General features: G+C 37.7%; 1 protein-coding gene across 1 annotated transcript in view; it reads left to right on the forward strand.

The window, feature by feature from the left end:
* The window catches only part of FLT1 (fms related receptor tyrosine kinase 1), a 112,849-nt gene extending 102,831 nt beyond the window's left edge, over positions 1 to 10,018 (forward strand). Inside the window, 1 exon segment of the mRNA XM_020997130.2 lies at positions 5,316 to 10,018. Coding sequence (XP_020852789.1) covers positions 5,316 to 5,719 — 404 coding nt within the window. The 3' untranslated portion in view covers positions 5,720 to 10,018.
* The last annotated feature ends 1,699 nt before the right edge of the window (positions 10,019 to 11,717 follow it).

The raw sequence follows: 11,717 nt of genomic DNA on the forward strand, positions 1-11,717 counted from the left end.
CATCTCTTTGCCCCCTAAAACTTAATCCTTCCCCTTGATGTCTTCCTAGACTGAGCAGAACTTAGGCTAAATGGTTGGTCCAACACAACTAAGTCCTTACCACTAGTGAATTAAACTCAGGGATTCCTGTGGGAACTTCACTCCTTTGAATTAGGGATCCCTACCTCTCTCCCTGCTGCAACTCTCCTTGAAGTATATAATACATAGACATATAATACATATATTACACAGACAGGATGGATGTGGGATGAATGTTAGGTTATGGCTGTGTTATTCACTTTTGATCTTTTGGAGTTTGTTTTTTTCTTTGAGAGATGGGAGATAGAGTCAGGAAGACAAGTTCAAATCCAGCCTCAGATACTTTACTAGCTATGTGACACTGGGCAAGCCACTTAATCTCACCACATCTCAGTTTTCCTCATCTGAAAAATAGGGCTAATAATAACCTCTACCTCATAGGATTGTTTTGAGAATTACATGAATGAACATATATAAGTGCTTTGGATGCCTTAAAGCTCTGTATAAATATTAGCTATTATCATTAGATATTATTCTTTCTATCTGAATAACTTGCCTACCACTGGAACTCCTTATCCTCTGGTGGCCTGTTAATGTGGGAGGGAGAAGCTTATAAAAAATCCCCATATGCAAGTGTTAGCTATCATCATCATCATCATTGTTATTATTATGTAAAAATTTGAATCAAGGAAAAATTCTCTCTAGGTTCATCAGATACTTTGGGACCTTTTTTTTTTAAACCTATTTCTTATCCATGCATCAAAATGTATTTGGAGAACTATGCAAAGTTGTAGGATGTTTACTTCTGAGAGTCAGATGGCTAACCTAAAACAGTTGAATTTCAGTAGTGACAGTACTACAAAATGAGCCAACTACAAAACATATTTGTCCGTGTGTGTGTGTGTGTGTGTGTGTGTGTGTGTGTGTGTCTTTGCTGGCACACAGCATGACTATGGGTGTGTTTGCAATTACTGAGGGTGAAACAGGAACAGCACTACCTTATCTCCCTGGTTTCCCAATGTCACTAAATGCATTTTATTTTGAGATTCCTGGTGGTGCTTGGCAAAGATAAACAAAATCTTCCATCAGGAAACCTGGGAGCTATTTCCACAGGAAGTTTCAAATCACTAAAGTAAATAGAAACTCTTTTACATGATCTCAGTGGTGTTATTTAGCTTTACTTGGGCTCTCACCACTGAGATGAGGCATAAAACATTTAGGGTTTGAGATATTAAAAAAAACAAACAACAGCTTGATTGGAAGGCCATGTCACATCTGCCCTAATGCCTTGTAGAAATTGTATACCACCATGCCTGAGATATATAGCAAATACAAAATGACACTGTGTTCCAGCAGATAAAATTCTAATATCTTATTGTCTGTAAGATAAAAAATGCCTGTCTCCTTCTTTATCATCTTTTGGTCTGTTTTCCAATCCTTCTCTTAGAAGCATGAAAGCTTTCATTGGTTTCCACTCTCCGTGAGCATTGACAGCTTCATAAACTCCAGCAACCCACATGTTCCCAGGTTTCAAATGAATACTTTGGCATTTCTTCAGACAGATAGTTTATAATAAAGCCCAAACCCAGAAAATCAGAAAAACAAGCAAACTGAGATTTAGGAAAAGAGTTGATATAATATCTAATTTTGGACTATTGTCCCCTTAAGGTTTAAAGGTTTCTTTATAGCTTTGTGTGCAAAAGATAATAATAATAATAATAGTACTACATAGTGCTTTTCATCTTCAAAGCTCTTTGCAAAATGCCTGGCCAAATTTTCTCCTCACATACTGACAAGCCGCCGGGTAACAAGCAGTGGGTGGTGCCAGAACCATTAACTAATTACTCTCTAGCATGTCCTAATGCAGCATGCTGGACTGACAGTGTGGTGGGATGGACAGAGCACCAGACTTATAAGCAAAGGCCTGAATTACAACCCTGACCTCTGTCACTTACTGACAGTGGGACCCTGGGCAATGCTTATGAAAATTCATTTCCTCGTTAGTAGTGTTGTTTGTTGTTAATTGTTTCAGTCATTTTCAACTCTGTGACCCATTTGGGGTTTTCTTGGTAAAGATGCTGGAGTGGTTTGCCATTTCCTTCTCCAACTCATTTTACAGATGAGGAAACTGAGGCAAACAGGGTCATTAGTAGCATGAGGATAAATTATATTTTCATTACCTACCTTACCTCCTGTTGGTTGTAAAGACCAAATGAAATAATATATGTAAACTCTGAGCATAAAGTGGTCCGTAAATATAGATTGTTATTGTAGAAGTCCAATGATTGGTTTAAGTTGAAATCTATAGAAAAATCAGAATTAAGAAGGTGAAACCACCAGATATAGCAGGAGAAGCAAGAATTTATGATAGTTAACAGCTGGTCATAGATATCTCAAGGGAATGGTGATATTGTTACCACAATTAAGCTAATTTATTAACTAGAAAATTTGGATTTTAAAAATAGCTTTTTTCCCCTAAAGATTTTTCCAGATTAGTTGTCACTGTTTCAGAAGAAATCTGTGGTATTTTCATAAAATCACGGAATGCTAAAAACTGGTCGAGGAATTTGGAGACACCCCTATTTTTAAAGATGAAGAAACTCAGAGACATTAAGCAACAAGTCTAAGATTTCACAGCAAATTAGAGTAGCAAAATCAAGACCTAGATCAACAAATGTCTTTTGATTTTCAGGCCAAAATACTGTTTCCCATTCTGTGGCCTCCATTCCATAACTGAGTGGATAGCCAACATTTTCTTTACAAGATAGCATCCTAGGTCTAGAGAAGGAAGAGACTTCACAGAACAGCTAGTCATCCCCCCTTACTTTACAGATTAGGAAACTGAGATTCTGAAAGTTTAATGACTTGCATAAAATTACTTAAGTAATAAATTACGATTCAGACCTGACATCTCTAATGTCAAATATATTGTCTTTTTCACTAGAATCACACCGTCTTCCATTCCTTTAACTCTCAGTGACTAAAGAGAAACTGTCCAATGTTTCCTTTATCAAAGAATAAATATAGCATTGCACAATTCACTCACTGCTGCCCATCTATTTGTTGTGTGTAACAGATGAGAAAGGAGTATGGAAGTTCAGAATTCTGAAAGAGTAGAAATCTAGAAAGAACTTAAAAGTTCTAGAACATTCTTATAGAATCTCACAACCTTGGGATTTGAGAAAGATATTCTTTGTGGTTTCCTCTCTAATGATTCAGATTCAATAATTGTATTTTGCTGTAAGAAAACAGTGCTGCATAATATCTATTATCAGATGGAAGAATAATGGAGCAGAAAGACCCACTGGATGTGGTGTCTAGGAATGACCTGGGTTCAAATCCAGCCTCAGACCATAGGCAGGTCAAATAACCTCTCTGAGTCTCAGCTACTTCATCTGTAAAATAGTGATAATAACAATGTCTTTAATATCTATTTTCCAGTGTTATTATAAGGATAAAAAGAGATTATGTACTTAAAGGATTATATACAAGTCAGATATAATGATTTTTGTATTTGCAAAGTCTTGTAAAGATTTGCCAAGTGTTTTACCCACCCTGAATCCTTTGGTCCATATAACAACCCTATGAGTTAAGCACTGCCAATCAATCAATCCACAATCAACAGGTATTAATTATATGCCTATTGTGTGCCAAGCACTCTGATGATACAAGTATAAAGAGTGAAGCAATTCCTATGCACAAGGAACTTACATTCTAATGGGGAAGCCAAATACATATAAAATATATTTTGTTATTGTTGAGTTGTTTCAGTCATATCTATTTGGAGTTTTCTTGGAAAAGATATGAAGTGGTTTGCCATTTCCTTCTCCAGCTCATTTTATAGATGAGGAAATTGAGACAAACAGGGTTAAGGGACTTACCCAGAGTCACATAGCTAGGAAATGTCTGAGTGTGGATTCAAACTCATGAAGATGAGTCTTCCTGATGCCAAGCCCAGGGCTCTATCCACTGCACCACCTAGCTGCCCCATAAAAATACATACAACACACATATATATAATATATACATAATATTAACAAATACACACTAACAGTTAAACACAGATAATGTATCTTCAATTTTACAGATAGGATCTTGAGGCTCAGTGGGTGAAGTGATTTTCTCAAGGTCACACAGTAAGAAGCATCATGGTGGGATTCAATCTCATTCAGGTCTCTCCTAATTCTATGTGATGGAGAGAGACAAGCAGGCTAAAACTGCTAAATGAATAGCTCTCATAAAAATGATCTTCTACCTCTCTTTGGTTAGCTATAGCAACATAAGCAAGTGGAAACAGCTTGAGGCAGTGTTGGGATCCTGACTGCCCATCAAATAAAAGATGTGTGTGATTTTATCTGAAGTATGAACACAGATAGATGGGAACTGATTTGAATATAATCATCTAGTGATTAACCTAGATACTTTATAAAGCCTTTTCTGGTCCCTCCAACATCTAGTGCCCTCCCTCCCAATCTTGTATTTAGCAACTTTTTATATATTTGTATTTATTAACTTTATACTTATGCTATTTTATATATATATATATATATATATATATATATATATATATATATACACATATAGATATAGATTATATGTACCTATCTCCTCCATTAGAAGGTAAGCTCATTGCCTTGTTGCATTCTTTGTACTTATATCCAAAGTGCCTAGTGCAGTGCCTGGGCATGTAGTAGGCAATTAATACTTGTTGATTGATTGACTTCTAAAACTTATAACCTCTTTTAGATCATTCTGAATATTTAGTTTTTTTCTCTGTATCCCCAGAGCCCAGCACAGTGATTTATAGCTTAAAATACATTTTTATTGATTGATTGAAAATATATTTGGCTTTCTGTGTAAATAGCTACATAGACAGCTTCCCAGTTGCCAGTGGTGAATATTGTATTAGAGAAAGTTTTCAAGAATGGTCTCTACCCAAGTTTAAAAATACAAATTAACTTTGAAGATACCCTTTGGCCTAAGGGGGAAATTGTCATCATTTTGCTTATGAATGCAGACTTGAGAGCTTTTTGTTCTGGATTCTGTTTCCTGCTTCATCACTGACTATGTGAGACCTTGGGCAGCTCAGTTTCTCTCTGCCACATTTTATTTATTGCTGAAGAATAGGAAAAAAAAAGGATACTTAACACTCTTCTCTGGGATACTTATAAATTTTCAGGCAAGAATAGAGCAGGAGATCCTTGTAATAACTGAGAAATACACAGTAGTTACTAGCATCTCATTTATAAAGACATTGATTCTCGTGGAAACTGACCGTCTTTTATTTTCATTTGTAGATGTGCCGAATGGATTTCATGTTAACTTGGAAAAAATGCCAGCCGAAGGAGAAGATTTGAAACTGTCTTGCATGGTCAGCAAATTCCTATACAGAGACATTACTTGGATCTTGCTGCGAACGGTGAACAATCGAACAATGCACCACAGCATCAGTAAACAAAAAATGGCGGTCACCAAGGAGTATTCCATCGCCCTCAATCTCACCATCAAGAACGTTTCCCTGGAAGATTCAGGCATCTATGCCTGCAGAGCCAGGAACATTTATACCGGGGAAGAAATTCTTCAGAAGAGAGAAGTTACAATTAGAGGTGAGCACTGCAACAAAAAGGCTGTTTTGTCTCGGATCTCCAAATTTAAAAGCACAAGGAATGATTGTACCACACAAAATAATGTAAAACATTAAAGGACTCATTTTTTAAAAAAGTAACAGTTGTCTCATATCAGCTTGATTTCTTGTCACTGTTGCTACCTTTCAGGCTCTGAGGAGGTGCTCCTCCCAAAAGGGGTTTGGAGACGATGCCAGTAATAATGAGACATCAAAATAACAACCCATGGGCTTCCAATTCAGTTCTAATGGGTCTGCTTTCTTGGACCAACTTGGTGCACGTTTGGATTTGGAGGATCCCTGCCCTGCATTCTCTGTGTTGTTTTTGTTCTTTGCTGTCTTCTCCTGACTGAGAAGCAACAACTTGGGACTGACCTTTTGCTTCCACTTTGATGCCAACTTCTTTTTTAAAAAAAAAAAGTGTTAAAGCTGCATAAACTGAATAATTTAAACAAACGATGGTTTTTGCCAAAGATGGACATGAATAAGTTAATGTTCCAGCTCACAATGAGTATACGGTTGAATTTGAGACTCTGGACCTCAGCCTAGTTTGGTTTTGCATTTTTTTTCATCCTATCTTGTCTTGTAAATATCACCTGCTTATTAGCACATTACCATGCTTATTTATTTGAGATGCTTTTCTACATTAAGCACATTATTTCTGTACTGCAACTTCTAAATGAGGCCCCAAAGCTGCAAAATGTTGGTAAAGCTCAGAGATATTAAAACTATGAACCAATATTAAGTGCAGATGGATGGACTCCATTGTCTGCATCTGATGCACATCCAGGTAGTTGATGGACAGTTCCATTTTGTGCAGATTCCCAGTCTTCGACTGGGTTCCTGGGCCACAGGTGGATTATGCCTCCAATCTTATGCTTTTGTCTCCTGTATGTTCTTTTAAAGGATTTTGTCATGTTAAAATGATGTCATTCAAAGACTGACTACTCTCAGTCTATCAAGGAGGTAAAGGCTATTATATATCTGGAGGTTTATTGGTTACTCTAAATTTAAAAGAAAAAAAGTCCCGCTCTCCCCATATGCAAGTGTTAATAGGATTTTTTATGGGGATTAAGAAATGGCAAAACTAAAGAATTAGCATTAAAGGTCATTTTCAAATACACAAACACTCGAGTGTTTTTAGCGTTGGTGGTGGCGGTTGTGGTCGATTTTTTTTTTTTTTTGCAGGAGAGGTTTTAGTGTCTTATTATAATAATAAAAAGAAATCTGCACTTGAGGGGAAAAAAGTGCCTGTTTTCCACAGGTCTGGTAATGCTTTATTATGTTAATTTCATTTATGATTGATCATTATATGTACTGGTATGAGCCATAGCAAAACAAGCTATAGTGACCAAAATAGCCCCTGCAGGGAAACAAAGTAGCTGAGCAGCTAAACAAGGGGTGACAACATGACAACTTCTCGTGCTTGGGAACTCAGCAGACGGTTTCCTCCTTTAGGTAACCGGCTCTGTCCCACGGCTAAACTTGTCTTTCACATGGGAATTGCTTTTGTCAAGTGTGAAAGAGTAAACAATAGCATTTCCCCAGAATGCCAGTTTTATGGAGCCTAATATGCTTGGAAAACAATTAGTAACCTGGAAGTTGTCAGCCCAAAGGAAAGAATAATCAATTGTATCTTGAAATTTTACCTATAACCCTCTGGCCTAGCTTTTTTGTTCATTATAAGTCAGTGTGTTAGCCTTCAGAAAACAATGCCTTTGTACCACAGAACTTGGGGGCCTTAAATTCACGCAAAAAAAAAAGTAAATGAAAGAATTGGGGCTTGCTTTTGAAATGTGGTAAACTGGGCCAGCAGTATTTAGCATTTTCCTCCCCTGGAAAAAAAAAAAGAGACATGCAACACTCTCCCTCTTTGGTGGTGGTTGTGGAGAGAATGATTTCCAGCAGGGAGGTGGGCATTATAAAGGGATGGGCATTATAAGAGGTGGGCATTGTACTTTATGAATTCCATTGTAACTCTTGTTCACAGGGTAATTGATTCTTGCCCAGGGAGCCTCATAAAAGAAAAAAAAATTATATAATTTGATGGGGGGAAGAAGGTGACAAGAAAGAGCAAAGGAAACACTAGAGATGGACAAGGGATATGAGGCTGGTTCCTTAGTCCCTGGACTATATGGAGGCCAAGCGCTTTGTATTTGTGGAAAACTGCTAAAATCGATGCTGCCCACATGGTTCTGGATGGTTTCTTTGGTCCTCTGGCCTCCGAAATGGTTGTGAAAATGCATCCTCAGAGCAGAATTTGGGGCCCTCACCATGAAAAGTAAACAAAAGTAACTACTCATTAATATTCCTAGAAACATATGACTTAGAAGAACTGTCTCTAGTGACTGGTATTCATCTAGAACATGTTACTCCTGAACCTCCTCATCTCGGACTGAACGTCAGCCACATCTTATCATCTTCTGGAAATTTTTATCTACTTCAGTCAAGTAGCTTAAACTAATAATTACTGTTTCCACGTGCCTTTGTTGTTGAAACTATCATAATATGTTGTGTTATAAAATGGGGACTGACAAAACATAATTCCCTGGATGACTCATGCAACAAAGTTTGCCCATCATAAACTAGCCTAAAGAAAGGCTTTTCACCTGGGAGAACATTTTTTAGAAACGTGTTCAGAGGAATAATCGACTCTGCTGTGTGTTTGTAGCACACCTACACTAACATGAAACATATTTGAGATTCCCATATTTGATTTTGCAACCATTCTGTTTCTTCTTGTCTGAGGGCTAGGCCCCAGGGGAAGGGAGTCAGGGAGGGGAATTCCTCCTAAAGGTATTTATTTTTTAATTAGGAGATTATCTTGGGTGCAAGAAAGCTCAAATCTCATGTCGACGCTTTCATAGTTTGTAGCCTTGAAAATAATGGTGATGATATGGACACAGAATTTAGACTTCACTTTAATATCAAAGAGAAAAAAAGCATGAGGGATGTGATGTCCTGGAATGAGGATAAGGGAAAACGTCCAAGGCGGTAAGGGGCATAAATAGATGGACTAGGCCTCATTCTTAAACTGGATTCTTCGAAGTTAGTCCCCACCATGAAAGTCCCTGGTCAATGTATGAATTCAAATAAAAAAAAATTCTAACCAGTCCAAGACGTGGTAGATGCAATATATGGCTATTCTTTATTATCTTGGCATGCCTCTTTGACATGTTTGGGGTCTTGCTGTGGTAACATGTCAAGCTTGTAAAGATAAAACATGGGCATGGTGTCATAAATGGAAACCTTTGATGTGCAGCTGTGTTTTCAAATGAAAAAAGCTGCATGACAGACATTGCCCAGAATGCAAAAGAAGGAATATAATAATATTTCTGCCTATGGGGCCCAGTTAGAGGCAAAAACTCCTGGGCTGGCAGATGAATGAGTGCAGTCATCCTGGTCTGAAGAAGGCTGTGGAAATCAGACCACCTTCTTCTACCCCAGTCAATACTGTACTTTGCCTTCCAGACTTAGTGTTTTACGAAAGGACAAAGGACTAATAAGCTACGGAAATCTAAATTTATGGGAAAGTGTTTATCTTAACAGATAGTAACCCTGTCATGTTATACTGCTTCAGCAATATTTTTAAAAAGTTATGTGGCGGTGTTTTTCACATAAAATTTCTAAATTGCATTAATTAGTGGTGATGCAGAACTTGCCTGAAGGAATTAAAAAGAGAAGGATTTGGGGAGTCTTTGGAATCCCGCAGGGGGCCTCAGAATTAATGAAATCATTTCAGTGTATCACCCCTTGCAGCCCCTTAGCTGCCTTCACTGTTACATTATACTAAGAGAGGGAAACAAAGCAGTTAGCGAGTGTCAGAGAAAGCTGATACTGTATGAGTGAAACCACTGATGTAGCATGTGTAAGTTTTGCCAAAGATGTTTTCATTTCTGTTTCAGGATCTGAAGAGGGTGATTTGGGTGGGTGGGGGAAAGACATTAGGCACTATTGTTTTCTTACATTTTGGAAACTTGGGCTGCCAATCTATCACCAGCATAAACAGAATGTATACATATCAGCAGGACTGACTTAATATTGCCTTTGTAGAGAGACTGTATTCATTGGGGGTACTCCTGTCCTTGTGTGGGATTTTTAATGTTGTAATGTATTGCATCCTATGTATTAGAATTCATTTTGTTGTACTATATTGTTTGGCATTTTATTAAAATAAATTGTATTGTATCATATTTGTAAGTTTTAAGAGATAAAATGGATAATATAAAATATAATATTTGTACTATTATATAGTGCAAAAAACTACAGACCTGTGCCTCTGCCTCTTGAATTGGTCCTTTGGACTCTCCTGCACTGGGGAAGGAGAGGAGAAGTGGGGAGAAAATAATCAATAAAGCTGCCACACTTAACAAAATACCTCTGTTTGGTCTGTTGCCTTGAAGGTTATGCCGGGATGTTAGCTTAAGTGGGAAGCCATTTTAAACTATCGTCTAGAAAATCACAATACTTGCCATGTACATAAATAGTAAGTTTTTGTTTATTTAGCCCTTTTGCATATTATCAGGTTTTGAGGTCTGTGACATCTCCTTTCGAAAATAGGACCCTTAAACTGGATCTTCCTGGAGTTGATGTTTGAGGGGCTTACACACAACACACACACACACACACACTCCAACAAAGATACATGTGTAATTATATCTTCTGTCCCCAAATCCACCATAATCCTATATAAAACCATGTTGCTAAGTCATGTCTCTTAACGATTGTTCTGGATCCTTGGTTTTTAGAACTAGTGCTCTTCAGGAGAGGAAAATGAATTAGTGTAATTGTAGTGTGCCAACATCTTTGAAATAAAATCTGATAGGAACCTTCCATTAATCCTTGCTAATACTCTCTGTGTCCTGGTTTTTAATTTAGTGTTCTAGTGGTAGCCTCAGGAGAGGGAAGAATCTGTTGACCATAGACTGACTGTGAAGAACAAAATAATGGTGTGAGGACATCAATTTGGGTGGAATGCTTTCACAATTCACTTTGATGTTTGTAGTTTATAGTTAAAATGATGATCATGAACATGCAAGTCGGATGAAAACTGATGAATAACCAAAGCTCCCTTTCTTTATTTACTAGATCAGGAAGCACCCTACCTCCTCCGTAACCTCAGTGATCAGATAGTGGCCATCAGCAACTCCACCACTTTAGACTGTCAGGCAAAAGGTGTGCCAGAACCACAGATAACCTGGTTTAAAAACAACCATGAAATACAGCAAGAGCCAGGTAAGAGGCTCCTTAATCATCCTTCCTCTTTCCCATTTTCCATTGACTTTTCTCCCCTGTCATTTTTCCATTACTTCCTCCTTGATCAAGGGCTCCTCACCTTCTTTGTATCAGGATCCCTCTGGCAGTCTGATAAAGTCCATATGTGGCACCCTTCTCAGAATCATGTTTTTAAATGCATAAAGTCAAATAGATAGGAGTTCAAAGATTATACTGAAATTCAGTTATACTGAAACATACATGTATGTTTTTTACCATCCAAGTTCGTGGACTCCCTGAAATTATTCACAGATCAAGTTTAAGAACCTGTATTCTGATGCATTAGTAACTCAAACTGATAGAGTTTTTGGAATTGAATTGCCCGCACCAGGCTATTTGCTCTCCTTCAGGTTGTAATTTCAACAGTTAATAAGGAATGCCAACACCAGTTCTTCAGCTCAACACAGCATGTTACCAGGTGTGTGCTGGAGCCGGCTCATACTGGCTCACAAGACTGGATTGTTAAATTTTTCAGTATGAGCTTTTACACATTGGAAATCAGCAAGCACCACAAATCAGGGCTTGATTGATGGTTTTGCTGAATTTTGGACTTAAAAAAGTGATAAGGAAAAAAAAGTTAATGCAAGGGGCAGCTGGGTGGCACAGTGAATAGAGCACCAGCCCAGGATTCCAGAGGACCTCAGTTCAAATCTGGCCTCAGACACATAATACTTACTAGCTGTGTGACCCTGGGCAAGTCACTTAAGCCCATTGCCTAGCCAAAAAAACAAACAAACAAAATGTTAAAGCAGAGTAAACTTAAAAGTGTGCTATCCAAATTTTTTTTTATTCAGAAAGCTAG

Source organism: Phascolarctos cinereus, unplaced genomic scaffold (assembly GCF_003287225.1).
Source record: "Phascolarctos cinereus isolate Bilbo 61053 unplaced genomic scaffold, phaCin_HiC Scaffold_726;HRSCAF=1367, whole genome shotgun sequence".
In the NCBI taxonomy this organism is placed as follows: Eukaryota; Metazoa; Chordata; class Mammalia; order Diprotodontia; family Phascolarctidae; genus Phascolarctos; species Phascolarctos cinereus.